The sequence below is a fragment of the Oncorhynchus nerka genome, linkage group LG22 (genome assembly GCF_034236695.1).
Source record: "Oncorhynchus nerka isolate Pitt River linkage group LG22, Oner_Uvic_2.0, whole genome shotgun sequence".
Taxonomy (NCBI): Eukaryota; Metazoa; Chordata; class Actinopteri; order Salmoniformes; family Salmonidae; genus Oncorhynchus; species Oncorhynchus nerka.
The window spans coordinates 67,850,628-67,875,131 of NC_088417.1; the positions used below are offsets into that span (position 1 = coordinate 67,850,628).

General features: G+C 43.2%; 1 protein-coding gene and 1 long non-coding RNA gene across 2 annotated transcripts in view; one reads left to right on the forward strand and one right to left on the reverse strand.

Moving 5' to 3' along the window:
* Positions 1-9,813: 9,813 nt before the first annotated feature.
* LOC135563892 (uncharacterized) lies at positions 9,814-11,044 on the reverse strand. The gene is made up of 2 exons (XR_010460638.1): positions 10,596-11,044; positions 9,814-10,079 (listed from the first exon to the last, which is right to left on the reverse strand). It is a non-coding gene; the product is annotated as an uncharacterized LOC135563892 (long non-coding RNA).
* A 2,396-nt stretch (positions 11,045-13,440) lies between these two features.
* Positions 13,441-24,504, forward strand: part of cltca (clathrin, heavy chain a (Hc)) — a 59,104-nt gene continuing 48,040 nt past the window's right edge. Inside the window, exon 1 of the mRNA XM_029627708.2 lies at positions 13,441-13,712. Coding sequence (XP_029483568.1) covers positions 13,671-13,712 — 42 coding nt within the window. The 5' untranslated portion in view covers positions 13,441-13,670. The remainder of the gene's footprint in view (positions 13,713-24,504) is intronic.

Genomic DNA, 24,504 nt, shown 5'->3' on the forward strand with positions numbered 1-24,504 from the left:
CAAAAATTATGCAGAAAAACGAATCCATGCTTTTGTCACTTCTAGATTAGACTACTGCAATGCTCTACTCTCCGGCTACCCGGATAAAGCACTAAATACACTTTAGTTAGTGCTAAACACGGCTGCTAGAATCTTGACTTGAACCCTAAAATGTGATCATAATATTACTCCAGTGCTAGGCGCTCTACACTGGCTTCCTGGGCTAGGGCTGATTTCAAGGTTTTACTGATAACCTACAAAGCGTTTACATGGGCTTGCTCCTACCGCTCTCTCAGATTTTTCCCTGCCATACATACCTACACATATTCTACAGTCACAAGACGCAGGCCTCCTTATTGTCTCCTTATTGTCTAAGCAAACAGCTGGAGGAAGGGCTTTCTCCTAGAGAGCTCAATTTTTATGGAATGGTCTGCCTATCCATGTGAGAGACACAGACTCGGTCCCAACCTTTCAGTCTTTACTGAAGACTCATCGCTTCAGTAAGTCCTATGATTGAGTGTAGTCTGGCCCAGGGGTGTGAAGGTGAACTTAAAGGCACTGGAGCGACAAACCGCCCTTGCCGTCTTTGCCTGGCCGGTTCCCCTCTCTCCACTCTGCCTCTGACTCTATTACGGGTGCTGAGTCACTGTCTTACTAGTGCTCTTCCATGCCGTCCCTTGGAGGGGTGCGTCACTTGAGTGGATTGAGTCACTGGCGTGATCTTCCTGTCCAGTTTGTCGCCCCCTCGGACTCATGCGGTGGAGGAGATCTTCAAGGGCTACACCCAGCCTTGTCTCAGGGTAGGGGGTTGGTGGTCTGTTGATATCCCTCTAGTGGTGTGCGGGCTGTGCTTTGGCAAAGTGGGTGGGGTTATATCCTGCCTGGTTGGCCCTGTCTGGGGGTATTGTCGGACAGGGCCACAGTGTCTCCCGACCCACTCCCAATATCTATGCTGCAATAGTCTAGGTGCCGGGGGGCTAGGGTCCATCTGTAATATCTGGTGTTATTCTCCTTTCTTATCCGGTGTCCTGTGTGAATTTAAGTATGCTCCCTCTAATTCTCTTTCTCTCCCTCCCCTCCCAGAGGACCTGAGTCCTAGGACCATGCCTCAGGACTACCTGGCCTGATGACTCCTTGCTGTCCCCAGTCCAACTGGCCGTGCTGCTGCTCCAGTTTCAACACTTCTGCCTGCGGCTATGGAATCCTAACCTGTTCACCGGATGTGCTACCTTGTCCCAGACCTGCTGTTTTCAACTCTCTCTCTACAGCACCTGCTCTTTCAACCTCTGGATGCCCGGCTATGAAAAGCCAAGTGACATTTACTCCTGATGTACTGACCTGTTGCACCCTCCACAACCACTGTGATTATTATTTGACCTTGCTGGTCATCTATGAGGTCAGTACAGGTGCATCAAAGCTGGGACCGAGAGACTGAAAAATAGCTTATATTTTTCAGTCCTTAAAGTCATCCATCATCTCTGCTCCGGCAGGATCAGTCAGCCAGCCAGACCGTATAATGGTATCTATGTGCTCCCCATACTGTACTGTCTTCCTATTTAGCTATATGCCTAAGTATACTGCAGAGCTGTTTGATTGAATCATTTGACTAATTCTTCAAAGTAGATAAGGTATACTTTCACAAACTGTCTCGATCCCTCTCGTTGCGGTCTGTGTGCATCTAACCCAATGACTGTATGATCTAGCCTAGCAGGCGTAAAAGTGTATCCTTCCAGAGATCTGTATATAATGTCACGGCCATCAGACTGTTAAACAGCTGCCACTAACACAGAGAGGCTGCTGCCTACATACAGACTTGAAATCATTGGCTACTTTAATAATGCCACTTTAATAATGTTTACATATCTTGCATTACTCATCCCATATGTATATACTGTATTTTATACCATCTATTGCATCTTGCCTATGCCACTCGGTCATCGCTCACCTCACTCCAAGATGGCGTAGCAGTTTAGACGTCTTTGTCTTGTCGTTTCCCGTGTATTTTTTTTCTTCGTATATATTTCGTATATATTTTTAACCTCAATTTCAACATACTCTCCCGCAACCCGCTTTAGAACCAGAACCACCAACAGAAGCTAGCCAGCTAACTAGCTAGTAGTCAGTTAGCTACTGCTAGCGGTCATCAGCTAACCTTAGCCCGGTCAACTCCTGCCAGTCTGCACAGCGCGATTCAACCCAGAGCATACCTGACTGCTTTTTCTCCACATCTCCGGATTCCTACCGAAAACTCTGAACATTTTCACCTGGATCATCACAGCTAGCAAGCTGCTATCCGAGTGGCTACCCCTGGCTAATGTCTCTGTCCCGAAGCAAGCACCAGTTAGCCTGGAACTAGCCTCGTGCTAGGCCCATCTCCCGGCTAGCTGAAGAGGTCCATCAGCCACTCCTTGGGCTACAATACCTATTTTGCCAATTGGCCTGGACCCCTTTTACTGCTGACACGTAGCCCCGCCGATCCATCACGACTGGTCTACCGACGTAATCCGCCCGAGGGGGTTTCAACAGGCTTCTCCGTCGCGACGTCCCCTGAAGGCCCATTCGCTAGCCTGCTAGCCGCCTAGAGCATATCGGACTGTTTGCTGAAAAGGTCCATCAGCCAATTTCTTGGGCAACAATACCTATTTTGCCAATTGGCCTGGACCCTGTTACTGCGTACACGGAGCCCTGCTGATCCATCACGACTGGTCTGCCGAGGTAACCGTCCGAGGGGGCTACAACACTCTTCCGTCGCGACGTCCCCCTAAGGCCCTTCTGCTAACCTAACAAATTATCAATGAATTTACCAGGTACAACCCCAAATCCGTAAACATGGACACCCTCATAGATATCGTCCTAACCAACCTGCCCTCTAAATACACCTCTGCTGTCTTCAACCAGGATCTCAGCGATCACTGCCTCATTGCATGCATCCGTAATGGATCTGCGGTCAAGCGACCACCCCTCATCCCTGTCAAACGCTCCATAAAGCACTTCAGCAAGCAGGCCTTTCTAATCGACCTGCCCCGGGTATCCTGGAAGGATATTGACCTCATAATGTCAGTAGAGGATGCCTGGCTATTCTTTAAAAGTGCTTTCCTCACTATCTTAAATAAGCATGCCCCATTCAAAAAAGGTTGAACCAGGAACAGATCTAGTTCTTGGTTCACTCCAGACCTGACTGCCCTTGACCAGCGCAAAAACATCCTGTGGCGTACTGCATTAGCATCGAATAGCCCCCGCAACATGCAGCTTTTCAGGTTAGTTAGGAACCAATACACACAGGCAGTTAGGAAAGCAAAGGCTACATTTTTCAAACAGAAATTTGCATCCTGTAGCGCAAACTCCAAAATGTTCTGGACACAAAAGTCCATGGACCAGCTGCCCCCTGCACTGAGGCTAGGAAACATTGTCACCACTGATAAATCCACAATAATTGAGAATTTCAATAAGCATTTTTCTACAGCTGGCCATGCTTTCCACCTGGCTACCCCTACCCCGGTCAACAGCCCTGCACCCCCCACAGCAACTTGCCCAAGCCTCCCTCATTTCTCCTTCACCAAAATCCAGATAGCTGATGTTCTGAAAGAGTTGCAAAATCTGGACCCCTAGAAATCAGCTGGGCTAGACAATCTGGACCCTCTCTTTCTAAAATTATCTGCCACAATTGTTGCAACCCCTATTACTAGCCTGTTCAACCTCTCTTTCGTATCGTCTGAGATCCCCAAAGATTGAAAAGCTGCTGCGGTCATCCCCCTCTTCAAAGGGGGAGACACTCTAGACTTTCTAAGGTCTTCAAAAGCCAAGTTAACAAACAGATCACCGACCATTTTGAATCCCACCATACAGTCTACGTTATGCAATCTGGTTTCCGAGCTGGTCATGGGTGCACCTCATCCACGCTCAAGGTCCTAAACGATATCATAACTGCCATTGATAAAAGACAATACTGAGCAGCCGTATTCGACTCTGTCAATCACCACATTCTTATCTGCAGACTCAACAGCCTTGGTTTCTCAAATGACTGCCTCACCTGGTTCACCAACTACTTCGCAGATAGAGTTCAGTGTGTCAAATCGGAGGGCCTGTTGTCCGGACCTCTAGCAGTCTCTATGGGGGTGCCACAGGGTTCAATTCTCGGGCTGACTCTTTTCTCTGTATACATCAATGATGTCGCTCTTGCTGCTGGTCATTCTCTGATCCACCTCTATGCAGACGACACCATTCTGTATACTTCTGGCCCTTCTTTGGACACTGTGATAACAAACCTCCAGACTAGCTTCAATGCCATACAACTCTCCTTCCATGGCCTCCAACTGCTCTTAAAACCTCTTAGAACTACCCATCCCGGATCCAGTATATTTATCACCAGCAACGCTGAATAGCATAGCGCAACAGTCAAAAAATATTCCTAAAAAATATTAATATTCATGAAATCACAAGTGAAATATAGCGAAACACAGCTTAGCCTTTTGTTAATCACCCTGTTGTCTCAGATTTTGAAATTATGCTTTACAGCGAAAGCAATACAAGCGTTTGTATAAGTTTATCGATAGCCTAGCATAGCATTATGTACACTTTGCATCAGGAAGCTTGGTCACGAAAATCAGAAAAGCAATCAAATTAACCGTTTACCTTTGATGATCTTCAGATGTTTTCACTCACGAGACTCCCAGTTAGACAGCAAATGTTCCTTTTGTTCCATAAAGATATTTTTTATATCCAAATACCTCCATTAGTTTGGTGTGTTATGCCCAGGAATCCAGCGGAAATAGCGGTCACGACGACGCAGACAAAAATTCCAAATTATATCCATAATGTCTATAGAAACATGTCAAACGTTTTTTATAATCAATCCTCAAGGTGTTTTTCAAATATCTATTCGATAATATATCAACCGGGACAGTTGGCTTTTCACTAGGACTGGGAGGAACAATGGCCGCCTCTCTCTTTTGCACAAAAATCATTCTGAGAGCCCCAACTTGACCACTTACGTAATGTGGTCGTTCACGCTCATTCTTCAAAATAAAGGCCTGAAACTATGTCTAAAGGCGGTAGACACCTTAGGGAAGCCATAGAAAAAGGAATCTGGTTGATATCCCTTTCAATGGTCAATAGTGATGCATAGGAACACAGAGCTTTCAAAATAAGAGTCACTTCCTGATTGGATTTTTCGCTGAAGCTGGAGACTCCAATCTCCCTCACTAACTTTAAGCATCAGCTGTCAGAGCAGCTCACAGATCATTGCACCTATACATAGCCCATCCCCATCTACCTCATCCCCATATAGTTTTTTTCCTTTCTCCTTTGCACCCCAGTATCTCTACTTGCACATTCATCTTCTGCACATCCATCACTCCAGTGTTTAATTGCTGAATTGTAATTACTTCGACACTACGGCCTATTTATTGCCTTACCTCCCTAATCTTCTCATTTGCACACACTGTATATATATTTTTTCTATTGTGTTATTGACCCTACATTTATTTATTCCATATGTAACTCTGTGTTTGTGTCGCAATGCTTTGCTTTATCTTGGACAGGTCGCAGTTGTAAATGAGAACTTGTTCTCAACTGGCCTACCTGGTTAAATAACAGTGAAATATATATTTTTAAATAAATATTTGTATCCCTTTTCTTAGATTTGTGTGTATTATGTAGTTGTTGTGGAATTGTTAGATTACTTGTTAGATATTACTCCACTGTTGGAACTAGAAGCACAAGCATTTCACTACAATAACATCTGCTAACCATGTATATGTGACCAATAACATATTATTTTATTTGATGAACGTTTGAACATCTTGGAGACCAACCCGGCCTTAATGGTCATGTACTGTTATAATCTCCACCCGGCACAGCCAGGAGGGGACTGGCCACCCCTCAGAGCATGGTCCCTCTCTAGGTTTCTTCCTACAGGTTCCTGCCTTTCTAGGGAGTTTTTCCCAGCCACCATTTTTATTTATTTTATTTTAATTTTTACCTTTATTTAACCAGGCAAGTCAGTTAAGAACAAATTCTTATTTTCAATGACGGCCTAGGAACAGCGGGTTAACTGCCTGTTCAGGGGCAGAACGACAGATTTGTACCTTGTCAGCTCGGGGGTTTGAACTTGCAACCTTCCGGTTACTAGTCCAACGCTCTAACCACTAGGCTACTCTGCCGCCCCATGTTCCAACATCTGCATTGCTTGCGGTTTGGGGTTTTAGGCTGGGTTTCTGTATAGCACTTTGTGACATCTGCTGATGTAAAAAGGGCTTTATAAATACATTTGATTGATTATGAAACCTCTAACACATTAATTTGACTTGGTGAAAACCATTTTTTTGGGACCTAACTTGCTTATCACTTTTTCCATGTGGTTTCTTCCTTCACGGACTCCACGGACTCTTCCCAAATATATACATTCCCCACTCTCCCCTACCACAATAGATGCAATCTGAATCAGTTACAGTATATGAATAGTAGGCTATACACAATGCATTTCCAATGTCATGAATAGAATAGAGAATCACTGATTGTCAAGGTTTTTGTGTTTTTGAAGCACTGATGTTTGAAGTGGGGGTTAGAGTGAGCAGACTGAGATCCACCTACTGCAGCCTCCCACAGTTTCAGGGCCAGTGGTTGAATGTCTCAACAATTCTGTGTCCTGTCCCCTACTCTTTTATTCTTTAATGGGAGGGATCAAAGAGCATATACATTGACATGTCTCCACAGTCAATTAGTAACTTCCCCTCAGCTCCAAACCAAAGAGTGCATGTTATTGCTGTGCTACCAATGGAACTCCAGACACTTTATAAACTGGCATAAAGAAAATTAGAGATAGAGATTGTGACAAAGTAGATGTGTTTTTGGTGTATTCTTTAATGTCATTTAGAGCAGATTCTTTCTTTTTTTACCTGTTTCCAATCATAATAATTTAGCTGCCAGGGTGGCGGTTGATAATCAGACAAGGGGAATGATTGTTTTGCTGAGGCTATATCTCTTTCATATCAATTCTTAGTAAAGTGCACTGCAAACTTGATTAAAAGCGATGAGTATTTTGGCTCACACATATTCAATTTCATATTGAGTATATTGTCATTTGTTCAGCCTAGATAGAAAAGCAGTGGGATCTGCACAAATGAAGATACACTGACAGTCTCACATAGTTCCATTCATTATCACATTCACAATTTGGGCTATTATTTTCAAAGGAGGGGTTTTGTATGTATTATATCAAGGTGGGGGAAACAGTGTATGAAGGGCAGCGTGCCAGGTCATGACCACTGGCAGGCCTACACATGCTTTATTTACAATCATTGATTGCCAGACAGAGAGGGGGAGAGTGAAAATGTCAGTGAATGTGTGTGTGCGTGCTCATGTTTGCATTCCATAGCGTCACAGAACCTCTTAAGTATGTTTGGGACTTCTCACTGTGCGAGCTCCGGCTCCCTGCACTGGCTCCTAGTTAGTCCATTCTTTAAATCACTGGGGGAATACTTCAGCCCATTAATCAAAAGCCAAGTCTTACATAATGTCTGTCCAAGACTAGAGAGACAGTTTTCTGTTAACATCTTTTCCTTAGCACATATTCTTTATAATCTAAGGAAGGCATAGATGTTTAGAGAATCAATGGCAAGAATCTAAGTGGTGGATCTGAGTCTGTTTACTTTATCCATGTTGAAGATGGATCTGTTACTCTGCACTTGAAGAGGAAAATAGGAAATGACAAGGGTCAGGGCTGTTAACAGCTTTTCGCTTCATTAGCTCTAGGCCTGAGGGTAATCGCTGACTCCTCAGCGTGCCTGTGACATACCGGCAGCAAGTCCAAAAGCCACCCATTAATGACACACATGGCCTCTCTGTATGAGCAACTGTGTCTTGTGTTTCCAGGGTCCCTACCTTCATGGCAATGGAGATTTGCATAGTCTTCTCAGGGAGAGGAGCCTTCTTCCTTGCACTGCACTCTTTAATCTCCCCTAGTAATAATTGGTCTCCCAGCAGAAGGGAACTGATCAATTTCTACTCCTTGGTGCAAAACCAATGGCTCACCACTGGCACATCTCCAGAAGAGCATCAGACAGACCAAAAACACAGATTTTTTTAAATATTTAAAAAATATATTTTTACCCCCTTTTTCATGGTATCCAATTGTTAGTAATTACTATCTTGTCTCAACGCTACAACTCCCGTACGGGCTCGAGAGAGACGAAGGTCGAAAGCCATGTGTCCTCCGAAACACAACCAAGCTGCACTGCTTCTTAACACAGCACAGCGCGCATTCAACCCGGAAGCCTGCCGCACCAATGTGTCGGGCACCTGGTGACCTTGGTTAGCGTGCACTGCGCCCGGACTGCCACAGGAGTCGCTGGTGCGAGATGAGACAAGGATATCCCTACCGGCCAAACCCTCCCTAAACCGGACGACGATAGGCCAATTGTGCGTCGCCCCACAGACCTCCCGGTCGCGGCCGGCTGCGACAGATCCTGGGCGCGATCCCAGAGTCTCTGGTGGCACAGCTAGCGCTGCGCCACCCGGGAGGCCAAGGAGACAGATTTAACAAAGAGTATGGACTTTTTTTTATATATAAATAAAATGGACAAAGTAGCTTTAGGCCAACCATTAATGTGCAAAGGTGGAAGTTATTTCTCAAAAAGGTCTTTCTCCAGTTGATGGAGTGGGGAATTCCATTCCAGGTTTCCCTCCAGCTCGGTCTACTCCAGAGCCACCTCCTCTGGGTAAGGCCTGAAGCACAAAAAAATGTTGAGCAGTACAATGCCTCAATTGTATTTTAATAAATATTTACAATTAAGGCAGAGTGTCTGCGGCTTTTCGCTCCTTGATTGACACAATAAGATCACTAATTAGTAGGAACTCCCCTCACCTGGTCGTCTATGTTTGGTTGGTTCATGGATCAGAGACCAGTTGCTGCTGGAAGGGGTGTTAGAGGACCAGTAGGATGCACTCTTTCCTCTGATGTAAAGTGTTTCTAAAATCCCCATTGGGAATAATAAATGGTGAAAAAACGATTGGAACCATTTCCATGTTTGACCGCTATGTTTTATGGGTATTATGACTACTGTGGTACTCTATTTGAAGCCTTGCAGAGGCAGCAGAGCTGCTAGGCCTCAGTCAAACAGAACTGGTTTCCACAGCCACAATCTCTCTCGGACAAGGTGACTTTTATCAATATATTTGCCTGTATTTACCCCCCACAAATGAAATGCTAATTAGGCTATCATAAAGAACTACAAATGCCATGAGCTGGATGAGAATGCTGAATCGAGGAAGATGTAAGACTGGGTGAACTAATGTTAGCTACATTTAAAAAAAATGTACCTGTAAGAAAAGATGCCAGCTCAAGATGACTTGCAGGAGCGTGCAGGGCTTGGTAGTCTTGCATGACGTCTACTTTGATGCTAATTAGCATTTTTGAATCTGAGTGTAAATAGACCTGAATACATTGATAAAAAAGTAACCTTGTCCGCTAGAGACTTACTGTCATGCCCTAGCCATAGAGGTTTATTCTCTATTTTGGGTAGGCCAGGGTGTGACTAGGGTGGGCATTCTAGTTTCTTTATTTCTATGTTGGTGTGGTTCCCAATCGTTGTCTCTGATTGGAGATCATATATAAGTTGTCCTTTTTCATTTGGATTTTTTGGGTGGTTGTTTTCTGTTTAGTGTCTGCACCTGACAAGACTGTTTTGGTTTTCCCTGTTATTTTGTTTGAGTGTTTTGCGTTTTAAATTTATCATGAACACTTACCACGCTGATTTTGGTCCACTCCTTCATACGACGATCGTTACACTTACATGGTTATCAAAACTTCACACCAGGGTCATCCTACACGAAACAGACCTTATTGTATGTGTTTATTTACCCTGTAGAAAAATGATTGGAACCATTTCCCCGTTTTGACCACTAGGTTTTATGACATCTCCACTGTGGGGCTCCAAACACAGATCAATATGCAGTGAACCAATGGTAATACACCTTGATCAATTGCTCCTGCATTCTCACGAGGGTGGGGTGAAAATCAGATCACAAGTTGTTACCTTCTCCTGCACTCCTGTGATTGTTGGCAATGCACCTATGAATCCACCACAGGAGGTTGGTGTCACCTTAATTGGGGAAGATTAACTCATTAATGGCTGAAGTGGAATGGTTTCAAACACAAATATATGGAAACAATACATTTGCTGGAGTAATCCACAACAACTGTTTCCTTATGAATGTAATTTCAGAGCATGATATGGGTGTGTGGATGGTTTGTTCCTGTACCATAAAGGCCAATGAGGTTTAAGCTGTGGGAAGCAACCACTATGCCTGCATGAACTGGACTGAGATTAAACAGTGCAAATAAGACACTTCTTGATGTCAGCTTTATCTACCAAAGGAACAGGTGCATACTTCCAATACATGACCACCAATAATCCTAGCTCTTAAATCTTTTCTCCATATGGAGGGTTTTCAGCGGTTACAGTCGCCAATGGTTGGCCTCCATGTGAAGTACAATTCGGACACTGTTTTAAAGTTCAGAAACCTCAAATCATTGCTTTTAAACCTGTTTGAAACATATGCTGATGTCACTTATTTCATACCAACGAGATAATCTTTCAAATAAAAGGTACACTTACTGTAGAAATTTCTCAGGGATCCACAGGCTTTGTGCACATCCAGTTGACAAATGACACTTCATCTCCAGTTACTTACACACAGGTGTTTGGAGCATGCAAAGGTGTGTAGTAATCCAACCATTACTGTTGCTCACTGATACGTTCCTCATGTTTAAACCATACTGCATGCGATTCATTTTGTCGTTCAAGACATTAGGGCACAAGGCGAGACCCAGATGTAGACACAGGAGGCAGATGGTTAGAGTCCAAGATGATTATTACCAATCCAAAAGGGGTAGGCAAGAGAAAGGTCGTGGACAGGCAAAAGATCAAAACCAGTTCAGAGTTCCAGAGGTACACAATGGCGGTCAGGGCAGGCAGGCGGGAATGGAGTCCAGAAAAACAGGCAAAGGTTAAAACCGGGAGGACTAGTAAAAGACTAGCAGTCGCACGGTGTTGGAAAACCACACTCGTTGACTTGAACATACAAGACAAACTGGCACAGAGCAAAAGGAAACACAGGTATAAATACACCAGGGAAAATAAGCGACACCTGGAGGGTGTGGAGACAATCACAAGGACAGGTGAAACAGATCAGGGCGTGACAGAACAAGCGTCAGGGATCTTAACAAAATTCCCCCGGGCCAGAAGATACCATCAATAGGGTGTAAAACAGTTAGTGTCTATAATTGAAACCCTGCCATTTCTCTGTGTAACTATAAATACAGTAAGACATTCATGAAATAATAACATTGCAACAGCACTATACAATGAAGCACATTTAGTTGTAAAGTTGTTTCCACTCATAATAATTGCACTGTTATAGCTATTATAGTTAGAGAGCACTTGTAAAAGTCTTGTGTATGTGAAGATGATGAGGGCCATATAGGCTACAGTGGAGTAAACAAGAATCACAATGAGTGTGTGTTCCCAGAGATATCTTCAAGTAACTACATTTATACAATGATGCTTTTTCAATTAGACTTAGGATTTTGGATCACGCTACTCTGCATGTTAAGTAGCGTGATCAATTAACATACTGAATTATAACACAGAACTTCCTGTCATTTCCACAACTTCACTTTGATCAATTTCTTACATAATGTAAGGGGGCCAGTATATAAATGCAGTATCACAACGTGCTCAGAGAGAGAGAGAGAAAATAATGTTGTGTATTCATAGAAAGAAAGCTGAAACTAAAGTTTAATTAGCATTTTCATAGACAGTATTTAGGCACCCAATATTGTAAGAGTCAATAAAACCAGTGGAGGAAGAGATAGTTTGCAGCTGTACTGACACTGGATTATGCATATGCAGCCATGAGTCATTCAATCAAATGTTTCATGGTTTTCAATTTCATGATTTGCAATATATTATTGTTGTGTAACTTGCAGCTCAAGTCCAAAAACAGTAATGTGTTTGCATTGGGTTTGAGTTCTATCGGAAATAACTGTAATTCACAAGGCGTGTGGGCTCCTGAGTGGCGCAGTGGTCTAAGGCACTCAGTGCGTGAGGCGTCACTACAGACACCCTTATTGAATTCATCTGCAGACTAGCCAATTGTAAACAACTCTTCTTACTCTAAAGTGCAAACGCTAATAGCCTACTGGTGGATCCAGATAAGATCATTGTCAATGCCTCTTGTCTTTATTCGATCTGATTTAGGAACCAATGTGTTTACAAAATATCAAATGGTCAGAAATTACCCACCCATTCTTGATCAAGATAACTTCTTTAACAAGAGGACAAAATAAGGAGAAATGTTTTTGTATTAGCTTATTCTTGACCACTCCCTTGAGCAAGTAAGTGCTGGCTCAGACGCCTGCTGCATCTTCATGATGGAATGGCATTACTGCCAGAAGGTCAGCTTCACTGTCAAGTCCCAAGGAAGGCTTTGCCAACCCTCATTATTTTATTGTGCAATTATTGCCTATTACACTCAGTTACCATGCAGATTGTGGCCACATAAAGTAGAAAATGGCTACTTGGATGTCTGACACAGCCTTAGCACTCTGGTATGATAAAGATGTTGATAGACATCTGGATCCAGGATCCAAGAGAAATTGGATTGTTGTTGAGTTGGATGATCTATTGTGCAAATACTCTCAGTCGAGATCGTTCAACAACTATTTTAAACAGGTCGTTATTACTTATTTCAACTGAAACGATACACTCACCTCAAGATTTAGCTGAGTAAGCAGCTGACGTGTCATTGTGTCAGCTGATTTACTACTACCAGTGCTTTGGAAATGGACAGGATGGAGCTGTGTTGACTTCAAAAATGTATATTTGACCGAAAGGTCTTGATGAAATGTGGGATGATTCAGTTCTCAGCAAGTGGATATGTGGAAAGCCCTGTTTGACTTTTGAATGCAAATGAATTAAAGTTGTTCATATTTGCTGCACATACAGTATGTAAACATGAATTGTTTATTGTCTATAATTAGTGGCTTCACCTGTTATCACCTGAATTCACCTGTGAATTCAAGAGGCATACAAAACTCCATTATTGTAAATCGAATAACAGCTTTCACCGGTGCGGAACAGGAGTAGCCTACGCACTACGCAAGTAGGAACTGACGTGCATTCACGAGGACGAATGATGTGGCAAAAATCAAAGGGCGAATCGCAAAGAAATAGTACCAATGTATCCTTATCTCCCAAATGATATGCTCCCTTTACACACTAGTCAATTTTCTTGGATTGTATAAAAATGAATAGGTTTCAATGGTGAATATCCTACATCAGTTTAATCATGATTAGAAATCACAATTTTTGAAACATGAATATCAATATTCGTCCGCCCCACTGAAGTACACAGCCATTTCCGGATTGTTTCTCTCCTCTTGAGCAGCTGCCACCGCCATTGCAGGTTCAGGGTGTTCAGTGCAGCTGCAGCCGTCCGTCATCAGGGGAAGAGCGCAAGTTAACAGCAAAAGGACGAATAAAATCACCATTACATTTTCATACAAGACTTCGAGTCTACCCAATTGGACTTTAAACTAGCTGTTCCCTGGCTGTCCGGCTAGGATCTGAGAAGAAGCCGTAGTTTGTTAGCATTACTTGGAGAATCGGGAGGAGAGCAGAGGAACCGTCATGGCTCAGATTCTGCCTATCCGCTTTCAGGAGCACCTGCAGGTATGTTGTCTGTTGAATGAATGGTAATATTTCGAAAAATATATTATGTATTACTTGCCTCATATTCATTGTTCTTTAGGACATCAAATTAACCGATAATTAAGCAAGCGTCACTGATCTCTGAATGAAATATAGCTCCGTCTCAACATAATGTGAGTTAGCTTAGCTAGCTTATGACATATCGTCGACCGGCTCCGTGGGAAGTTGACACATAGCAATGGATTATATTATTTGGTTAGATATCGTTTCTACCTAGTTATCTTACCCGGTGGTATGGATGGCGAGGTCGTTGGTAGGCAGATAAGCTGTCATTGTTGAAGTTAGAAACTCAAATTACATCTAGTTAGCTAGCTAACCCGTAACAAACTCTCTAGTTAACTACTCACGTATGTGTCGTAGTGGCAGCTAGTTAGCTACATTGCTAAGGAAATAATGGAATACCAATTCAGCAATACACCATCAATCGCAAACTACGATGCCGGGTGTTTTGGATGTTGTCCACATATAACGTTATAGCTAACGATCGCTAGCAAGCTAGGTAGCTAAATTGCTGACTTCAACCCGGATCAAAGATTAGTTAGCTAAGCTAGGTGGCTGGTTAAAGTTAGCCAACGTTCTAACCCGTCACACATCTGACTTATCAAGCGATTTGAGTTTGAATTTCCAACCCTCCATTTACACTTGTTCTTGCCCCAGTTTTGAAAAGGCTGATCTAGCTCAGCCAGCTGAGCGAGGTCTCTAGCTAACACCAAGTCTGATAGTCAATACTCAATAGGCACCGTTTGTCTTTCCGAACTTAACAGTAACAATCTCCTTTCATTCATGTTGATTGCTAATACATTTTATTGCTTTGCTGGTGGTAGTGAATAGACATTACCTCCTAGGTACACACATCTTGATATTATGAGAGAGCATGTCATCAGCAGGTGCATGACACACCTTCACAGGAATGCAGACTATGCTTTCTTATGTGATTTTTGTTTTTGGTTGTATGAATGCATACTGACCAAAGATTTCTCATATCACAGATGACACGTTTTATAATTACTTTTTTCTTTTTGGGCAGGTTGGCTGTAGCTTATGTTTAGTGGACGATCACCTCAAGCACTTCAAATGCTCCACAAATGACACCTGACATAAATACTGTTTTTTTTATTTTAAAAATATTTTTAAATTTATTTAAAGGGAACTTTTTATTGAACTAGGCAAGTCTGTGAAGAACAAATTATTATTTACTATGACGTCGATGACGCTGGGCCAAATGTGCACCACCCTATGGGACTCCCAATCAAGGCCGGATGTGATACAGCTTAGATTCGTGTGCGAATCAGGGACTGTAGTGATGCCTCTTGCACTGAGATGCAGTGCCTTAGACCGCTGCACCACTCCGGGATCCTTGTGATGTCTGAGACCAATAAAACAAGGAGAACTGTGTTTGTGGTTTTCGAATGACCATACCTTAGCCTGACATAGGTTACATGTCATGGTGACTATTGAACTCTGTCTGTCAGGTTGAGGAAGTGGAAAACATTCATGCTCCTTGGAGAGGATGGATTGTGTCAAGACTTTGCTTGCAAGATCTGTTACCTAGCTAGTGAATAAATCAGTCTTTGGTGTTTTCGTGGAGCCTCAGATTCAGAACAAGACATGCGATCCGCCTACATCTTGGCTTGGGAAAAATAATTTGGTTTGCTTTGTTTATTTGCTGCTACATAATGCATCGTTTGTTTTTACAGCATGTCTCGCACACAAAACCCGTTATTAGAAGCACAGCTGAATAGATTGTCACAGTCAGACTGATTTTACTACAATACTTCCATAGACACAAGCGCTGCTCGTGACTGAGACTACATCACTTGTGTTGTTCAATTGTGTAGGTTATTTTCTACATCTGAAGAGGTACTGTTTTTGCTATTACATTGATTCTACTTTATCTTCTCTATTCTCATGGATATTGTTTTGTCTGAGTGGAATTATTACTGTTATTCTCAGTATTTAAATCTGTGGTGAAAAATTATTATTCTCAGGAGGATTATGGCTAACCACATATGGTGAAGGGAGGGAAAAAGTATTTCCCTCTGTCCCCCTGTCACTTTGAGCTAACGTTATGGAGGGCTGTCCTCTAGATTTTTGTTGTTGTGCAGACAGGGATGGTGACTTCAACACAAATGAACCCTACAGGCAGTGCCCCAATCATGAGACCTATTATCCACTCCATCCTTTACTGCTGCACCGCACAGTGCACTCACAGCAATATCACTACTGTACCTGTTCTGTTGGCTACTGAAGCTACATTTGATTCGGCAACTTTAAATAATATAGCTCTGGAGTTATTCATACATCAAGTATGAGGTTGACAAGCCTGTGTAAAGGCCTTTTGTCTGTGGAACTAGAATGTACAGTTTTATAGAGGGGGAAAAGTCTGATGCCCTTGACAGGTCCATAATTGCAGGAGTGGGTGTTACAGTAGATGGAGGAAGGTGGTACTGGCTATTCTGTGCATTGAGCTCAGCTGGCGTTTCATTTATATCTGCAGACGCTGGAAGGCAGGGGTGTCGTGCAACAGATCCACCACCTCTCATGCATTCTGACTGAGAAATATTACTTCTCAGAATGATAGATTTTTGACTGAAATGTGTGTGTGTGTGTAGAATTCACATGGACCTGTGGTGCATTCTATTGTTTTAAGGCCATCTCAGGTTATTCTCAACATGAAAGCATGTTCACTGCAAAGCCAGATAAGGATATTGTATTCACATAATTAATTGCATTCATTTGTTTCTGTGGCCTTACAACAGCTGCCCACAGCACACACGTTTAGGGTGATAAGAAGTTATTACTGAAGTATGTATCCTCTGATTTCTGTGTCATTGGCACGTAAAGGTCATTGTGTGTGACTGATGTATACCATACGGGAGTCCAGCCACCATCTCTTATGCATGACCTGCATATGCTTTCATGCATGTTTCACGGATGGTATGGAGCTGGGCATGAGCAGCGGATCATGCAGAATGTGCCACGTCCTTCAACTGGGCAATTCACAGTGGGCTGTAATTGGTAGTGAAGAGCCAAGGGTTCCCTTTAGTGTCATTCAGCCATTTACATTATAAAAGGTGTAGCAGAGGCCTACAGTGATCTGTTGGCCTCCCTGTCAGGTTTATGTCCACACACAGCCCCTCTTGAGTGTCAGGTATATGGGGTGGTTGGTATGAGGCTTCACAAACAGGAGAGCTAGCTAGCTCCCAGGAAACAGTCGAAGCCTTACTGAGCCCAATTGTGCAGTGTGGTAACATGATCTGAGGAAGTCATTGACTAATCTGACGTCAGCCCCCTATATCTGCCGCCGTGATGTCACGGTGCTCCAGTGGGCAGGTGAAGGATGGTTTCTCTAAAACAGCATAGTCACAGAGACCCAGCCAGCCAAGCTCTTATCAGATCCATGACTTCTACAGATGGCCAGATATTGGCAAATTACCAGAATCTCGCAGTATTCTTCAAGGCACGTGGCTTCACCCGTACTGACCCCACAGGCTGAGGGAAACCCATGGTTTAACTTCAGTGCAGTGCTGCTGGCTGGGACACTGTGCTGTTTATCTCCCACTGGGCCAAGACATTAAAGATGGAGTCCATAGTAGGGGGAAACTGAGCCGCTGGCCGCTCCACCACCATTGTTATTGTTTTTGTTGCGGAATTGAGGAGCATCGCGCAGCATGGTCCAAAAAATGGTGGTACATATTGTGCCACTCTGTCGCATGCGCAATTATGTTAGCAAACAAAATAGTTGGTTTACAGTAATTTCTTTGTTGTAATATCACAAACGGACATGGCTGTTTCACCACTAAGGATTCCAGCTTTAAAGCCTCCCACCCACTTTATTTGCTCTCCCCCTGCTGGTGTCCTGTCCTATCCTCACTCATCCGGGGCCATTTGCATAGCTTGCAATTTTATATATCAACCATTTATACAGCTGGGTGTTTAGTGAGCCCTGACTGTGATAGATTAGGACTTTTCTCTCTCTAAGTAACAAGACCACTGCTTGTTTTTCCAGGCATTATTTTACACACTCATATTCATAAATCCAGACACTGAGAATGTAAAACTCTGCCAATTGTGCAAAATTTGGTGTTGAGAAATATATCAAACATGACTGGAAAGCTGGGATCCTGCTCTTTTAAATAATTGCAGACTGTTTAGGAATGTTAGGCAGTGACTGTGCTTATTAGAACACATTTAGTTCCATGCAGCAATTGGCTGTATGAGGCGTTGCACGCTCTCACCACCTGAAATTTGATGTTATATAGATAACAATAGCATTATTTAAAAAAATAATTGTGATTTGTGGTAATGTTTGTCTTGACAAGCAAGCAGCAACATGTAGTCCTAGGCCTACGTAAACTTTTCTTTGCTGATAATGACATCGCTATGTAGGATGTCTGATTTGAAAAAAGACTGAACAGGTGGACTTTTATTCTGTGATTGTGGAATGCGTGTGCCAAAGTTAATCTCAGAATTGCCGGGTTTCCCGTCTCCGCTGGGATGGGTCTGTCACTAGTATCCAGGACATACTGAGGCGGGGCTCACTCGAGACAGAGAGTGAAGGCTTTGACATTCTTGTCTTCGCTTGGAAATCAAATGCTGGTTAACAAATTTGAAGCGTCATCATGAAGATTGTGATGGATTAAATACAAATAGAAAGGATTTTAAAAATGTATGTTTTGTACTGGCCCAAGCAGGCTATATGAAAGCTTGATTAACTGGCCGGGTGAGCTCGGCAGATGTTGCCGGGGTAGCCCTGAATGTCGAGCACTGACAACCAACCATCAAACAGCAGCAGGGAGGCGGTGTAATCATTAGACACACATTCACATGCCCTAATAACTTGTGCCCCATGCAACTGCAAGATCAGGCCATTTTCAACACCACAGACAGCGACCCAAATGCCAGTGATTAGGCTTACTTGTAGACAGCGTTTCACACACACTGCCTAGGCAGCGTTACTGATTTGAGATGTATACTTACACAATACACATGTAATGTAATAATAGTAGAGGGTGCTACTGTAAATAAACACTTGTAAAGAATTTCCATCTGTCCTTCTGGGTAAAGACATCAGTGACTGAACTGTAGAATGTCTCCCTGTTGGCCCTCAGTTTTAAGTGTCTTGGTCTCAATGGAGATGATGTCAAGGGATGAGTCATCCTTGATCGGTCCGTTTTCGACTCTCTTCATCCGTTTCAGCACAGAAAATGACCTCTCAGCGGATGCTGTTGTGGCTGGTATAGTGCGGACCGGCTGCAGTAACTTTGTTGCCTCGGGATAGTCTGTCAGGTCATGCTGGAACAAAAAGCCGAGGAGCTGTCCAGGTGATTTGTCTCGTACCATTTGTGAACTGTACAATCTGACAAGATGAGCCTTAAGTCCTAACAAAGTCTAAGTACTGGTGTCGATCTTCTGTGACCTTGTTTTTATTTTTTTGCAGTCGACCAGATTTAAGTTCACCAAAGAGGTCAAACCTGTCTGTCCTCTGAACATTGACTTTGTCCGGTATGTTTTCGATTTTCCCCCTCTCTACTCAACTGATTGTCTGTTTACAACAAGTTTTGCAGTTCTGCTCGAATCGCTCATAGAAATGATCAAAGTATTATCGCTGCTCTTCCAGTGCTTTCATTGTTACACTGATACTGCTACGGGAGAAACCCATATCCATCACTTTGTTCTGTAGAACACGGTAGAGTGCGCCAGTTTCATTAAATTCGACCATAGACCTTGAGCACAAAGCAAACACAGTGGTGGTCTCTAAATGGGTTGCTAGCTTGTTTTTTTTTCAGCAAAGTCATTTAGTAGTCCCACTTAGTTTCCCCTGGGCCTGTTTGATGAGATGGCACTCATTGTTGCCACGAAATGCCAACTCCTGTTTACCTAGATAGCATTAATTAGCTAGGTCTTTCAAAATCTCACGGTTCTCTTTTACCTTTTGCATTGTGCATGCTTATGTTCCATCTCCGTTTTTCATTCATTGCGAGATCTATCCGTGAGCTGTAGGGCTGTCCTTGACTAAAAAAAACAATCTTGGTCGATGAGACTCGTCCTGTTCTTTCGACCAATCTATTGGTTGAAATGTTTAAACATATTTTTCCATATAGACAGACACAACTTATTTGTTTGAATAAAAACAACTACTTATGCACATAGCTTGTCTGATGCTTTAAGCACACTGGTTGACTAAATAATTAAAACACACACACACGACTCAAAGAGCCCGATGACAGAGTGCCTGTGTGACAGGCGCACGCTGTCTAGCTCTCCTCCCTACAGCAGAAAGTGTGTATTGCGCTGTCTGTGCTGAAGCAGCAACATTTCAGCCATTTAGTTTCCTTCTTGTTTCTGACTGAAAGGTTCTGTTACTGAAATCCCTCATTTGTTTAGGAAAAACATTCCCTATTCCCTCAACCCTTGCTCTCTTTACGTAAAACATGTAAGCATCACATGTATGTGACCCATAGGGCCTGACCTATAGCCCATCAAACTCAGAACGTGACAGCAAAATGGATGCAGAAGACATGAAAAAGAAACTCGAAACGGGCTAATGTTTACTGGTTCCTCAGGATGGAAAGGGCAAGTCAGATCTGTGGAATATTAGGTGTGTGGCGATTTGATGTTCCAAACATATTGCTCAACACATGTCTGTTGCAGAGGGATGAGAGCCATGATAATCAAGTTTTGTCAGTCATGGAAATAAGTGCTTAAAACAAATTGTCTCCCTATTTAAAAAGATGGAGAACAAGCTATGAAGGAAAATTACTGGAGTTTTGGTGCTGGTACAGCCAAGTAGCGGAAAAAATATTTTGCGAGATTGTCAACGATCTGATACACTATCGTCAAATATCCTGATTTGTAACTATAGATTTGTTTTCCGCCATCACTACGAAGTAGCCTAGTTTTATCATACTAGGGCTGTCTAGCAGAGCATAAAATATAATTATCTATGTTAATGCAGCATGAACAAGTTACAACCATGTAACCAGTTCAGCTGAAAATGAAATGGCCTCAGTCCTCAAGGTCGCTTCCATTGCTCCTCCTACCTAGCTACATTGTACATGACTGTGCTCCTCTCCTTACTGCCTTTAAGTCTTTATGCATCTTAGCATGGCAATAACCCTTGCCAAATGGCATTTAAATGAGACATGACATTTTACCCCACCAGTTAAAAAAAAAAAAAAAAAAATTGCATGGAATTTTTTTGCCCTGCTCTCTTTAAGACATCAACTTTAAAAGGTTTTTGTGGTCATCTTTAAACTCTCTCCCCTGGTAACCGGCTGATATCTTGTAACATGCTTGTGAGCATATGATTTGCTGAACACTTGACATTCCTCAGTGCAGGCCACCGGACTGTACAATAACGCAGCAAAGCATTTCATAAAAATAACTACCCGGAAACCAACCCTCAGTCAGCAGAACTGGCTTGACCAGTGGCTGGATTCCACTGTGTTCCTCTTCCCTTTTCTCCCTTATATCCATCAGGCCAGGGCACCCTTTTTCCTCACCCCATGGTTGGTGCTGGTCAAATGTCCTGTGGTCACATGGTCGCCGTGGAGACAGGTCCAGCCTGTTGTTTCAGTCCGTGGGACAATGGGCTCCTGCTTCCTGTTGTGGAGTTCTAGAGCGGGTTGGGGCTGCAGCCTCTGCAAGCCTCAGCACATCCTACCCTTGACCTTCCTTTAACTCCCGCAGAACGCAGGGGGCTTTTGTGCTGAGCAAGGTGCCAGTGTTCCCTCTAAGGAAAATAGGAAACTCTAACCTCGGGTTAAATTAGCAGATTAATTCATGGGGCAGGGGCTTCCTCTTATGAGAGAGCTTAAGAAAGCTGTTGGTCAACTTCAAAACATACAGAATGCTGTACATTACACTGGTTTTAAGGTCTCTGCACTGCCTGCCTGTGAGTTTAAGATTCTTCTTTCTGTTTTTAAAGCAATCCACGGTTGTGCAGCCCAATACAATTCAGACATGCTTTTAAGTGATGTACCCAGTAGGCCCCTCAGGTCCTCTGGCCTTTTTATCTATCCCAAAGCCTAGTACCAAGAGGCATGGAGAGGCAGCATTTAGTTATTATGCCCCCAGCATCTGGAATAGCCAGAGTACCTGAGGGGAGCTGAAACTGTGAACATATTTAAGAGCTCTTTAAATGCATTTTTATCTTTAATTTTCCTTAGGTTGCTTTTTAGTTGTCCTTCTGTTTAAAAAAGAATCTTATGTATGTTTATCAAATATTTCAGCTTTTATTTTATTATCCTGTAAAGCCAATTCCGTTGCATTACCTGTCTGAAATGTGCAGTATAAATAAAGCTTGATTTGATGATTAACATGGGGTCGGGGAAAGTGTCTGATTTGCGGTTTAGCCTAGTGGTCGTAACATAAGCTTTGATTAAGCCAGGGAGAGAGTGCAGTTACATGTGACTTGGATGCTCATTCGTTGCCGCTAGGCTCCAGCTTTGTGAAAGAGATTTATTTCCAGTTTAAGGTCACTGATTCCTGGTGAGTAAAGAGCGGACCGCAGCTGCAGTCGTGGCCACAGTGTCGCGCTACTACAGCTTCTAGAGAGCTGAAGCGGAAGTTGCCAATGATGACACCAACAATTTCAACTGAGCTTGCAAATTTCTTGTAAACAGATTACTGATTTTCAAAAAATATATATACATATATTTTTTTACAAACTGTCACTAACTGAAAACCCCTTATGAGATTTACTTTCTCTATGGAGTCTGTGCTGCTAATGTTAAGCTCTGTTCCACACAGTGCACTACTGCTGTTCCACTGTCTGCCAGTGAGGCTGTAGTGGATATCCATTTGATCCAGCCACGACAAGGCATCTGGAACCAGGAGCTGCTAGGCTCAGCCCTTATTAATAAATGATTGAGATGTGTCAGTCTACATTTCTTGTTTTCTTCCCAGTCTTACATAACAGAAATATGCAGCGCATGCTCCACTGTAGTGCCATATAAGATCTAGTTAGGGGCTTTCATGTCATTGTGACAGTGGAGTGGGCGAGACGGGTTTGTGGTGGTAATGGATGAGGAGAGGTTTGATGGTGGGTGAGGAGTGACTTACTGTTGCCTTGTGGCAGTCTGTCTGCTTCTTCCCACAGCACCTGCAGAGTCAATAACCTGGCTGGGAGCATCACTCAGAATCACGCTCCCTCTTTTTCATCCCTCTCCCTTTGTTTCCCCCAATCTCTCTGGCTCTTCTCTGTTTCCCCTCTCTCGCTCTCTCTCATTATGCTGCCGTGGCAAAGTGAACTTGGACAAGGACACCCACCGGATAAATAAGCATGTCGCGCTGTGGCGTCAGCCGTGACCCTAACTCTCTCGCTCTCTCTCATCATCCATCTTTGTCTTTCAAGTCTCTTTCCTGCTCTTTACTCACTTCTGTTACATCCTCAATTTACTCCTCTGGCGTGTGCTTCCCTGCTGTGTTGGCGTACATGTCCATATTTAATGCAGTGATTCGCTGGAAATTTGCCAAAACCCGCCAATCATGCTTGTGCCAAGGGGTAGGTAACCCAACAGCAGGTCTGTGTGAGGAGAGGACACAGCCTCATGATTAAATGAGTGATTTTCCAGCCACCAGGTTGGTGTGTACAATGGTGTCGGTTTATTCTGGTTTCACCCAAATGCCTCCTCAGTGATGTCATGCATGGCTATGTGGGGTGGGCTATGTTAGTGGCTGCCCAGCTTGCACTCATGTTTGCCTGGTCATGGACAATCTGTGTAGACAGACAAGCATTTTGCTCAAATCAAATGTTATGTCACATGCGCCGAATACAACTGGTGTTGACTTTACCGTGAGATGCTTCCAATGATGCAGAGTTAACTGTATTATACAATAGTAACACGAGGCATAAAATACACAAGCATCTTTTTAATAATTAGGTGGGTGCTCATTTATCCTATTTCACAAATGTACATGATTGTTTAATATGCATGTATGAATTGGAAATGTATGTTTTGCATATCCCAACTACCCTTTAGACACTCTCTGTGTGGGGTCACTGCCAGAGCCTGACATTATCGAAGGCGACCTGGAGCAATTAGGGTTAGTTGCCTTGCTCAAGGGCACATTGACAGATTTTTTTCATCTTGTAGGCACGGGGATTAAAAATATTGTGATTTGACTTACAATATATACAGAACAAAAATAGAAGGAAATCAGTCAATTTAAATAATTTCATTAGGACCTAATCTATGGATTTCACATGACTGGGCAGGGGAGCAGCCATGGGTGGGCCTTGGAGAGCATAGGCCCACCCACTTGGGAGCAAGGCCCAGCCAATCATAATTTGTTTTTCCACTACAAAAGGGCTTTATTACAGACAAATACTCCTCAGATTCATCAGCTATCCGGAAGGCTTGTCTCAGACGATCCCTCAGACTATACCGCAGATGAAGAAGCCAGATGTTGAGGTCCTGGGCTGGTGTGGTTACACGTGGTTGTGAGGCCCGTGGACTGCTTTTTGTGCATATGGAACATTTCTGGGATCCTCTGTTTCATCTCACTTTACATGTTGTGTTTATTTTTGTTCAGTATAGAGCAAAACATTTGGGTGAACTGTTGGAATCATAAAATGGAATGATTTATAGTTAAAAGTGAAGTAGGAAGTGGCATCGTTCTTGTTTGGAATCGGTTGACTGCATTTGACCTAACGGAACAGCATGCCAACTTATAGTGAATTTAACAGTGGGGAGGAGGAACTGCGCCGCTTGAGTGACAGGGGGTGTGGCTCAGTGTGTGTGGGAGG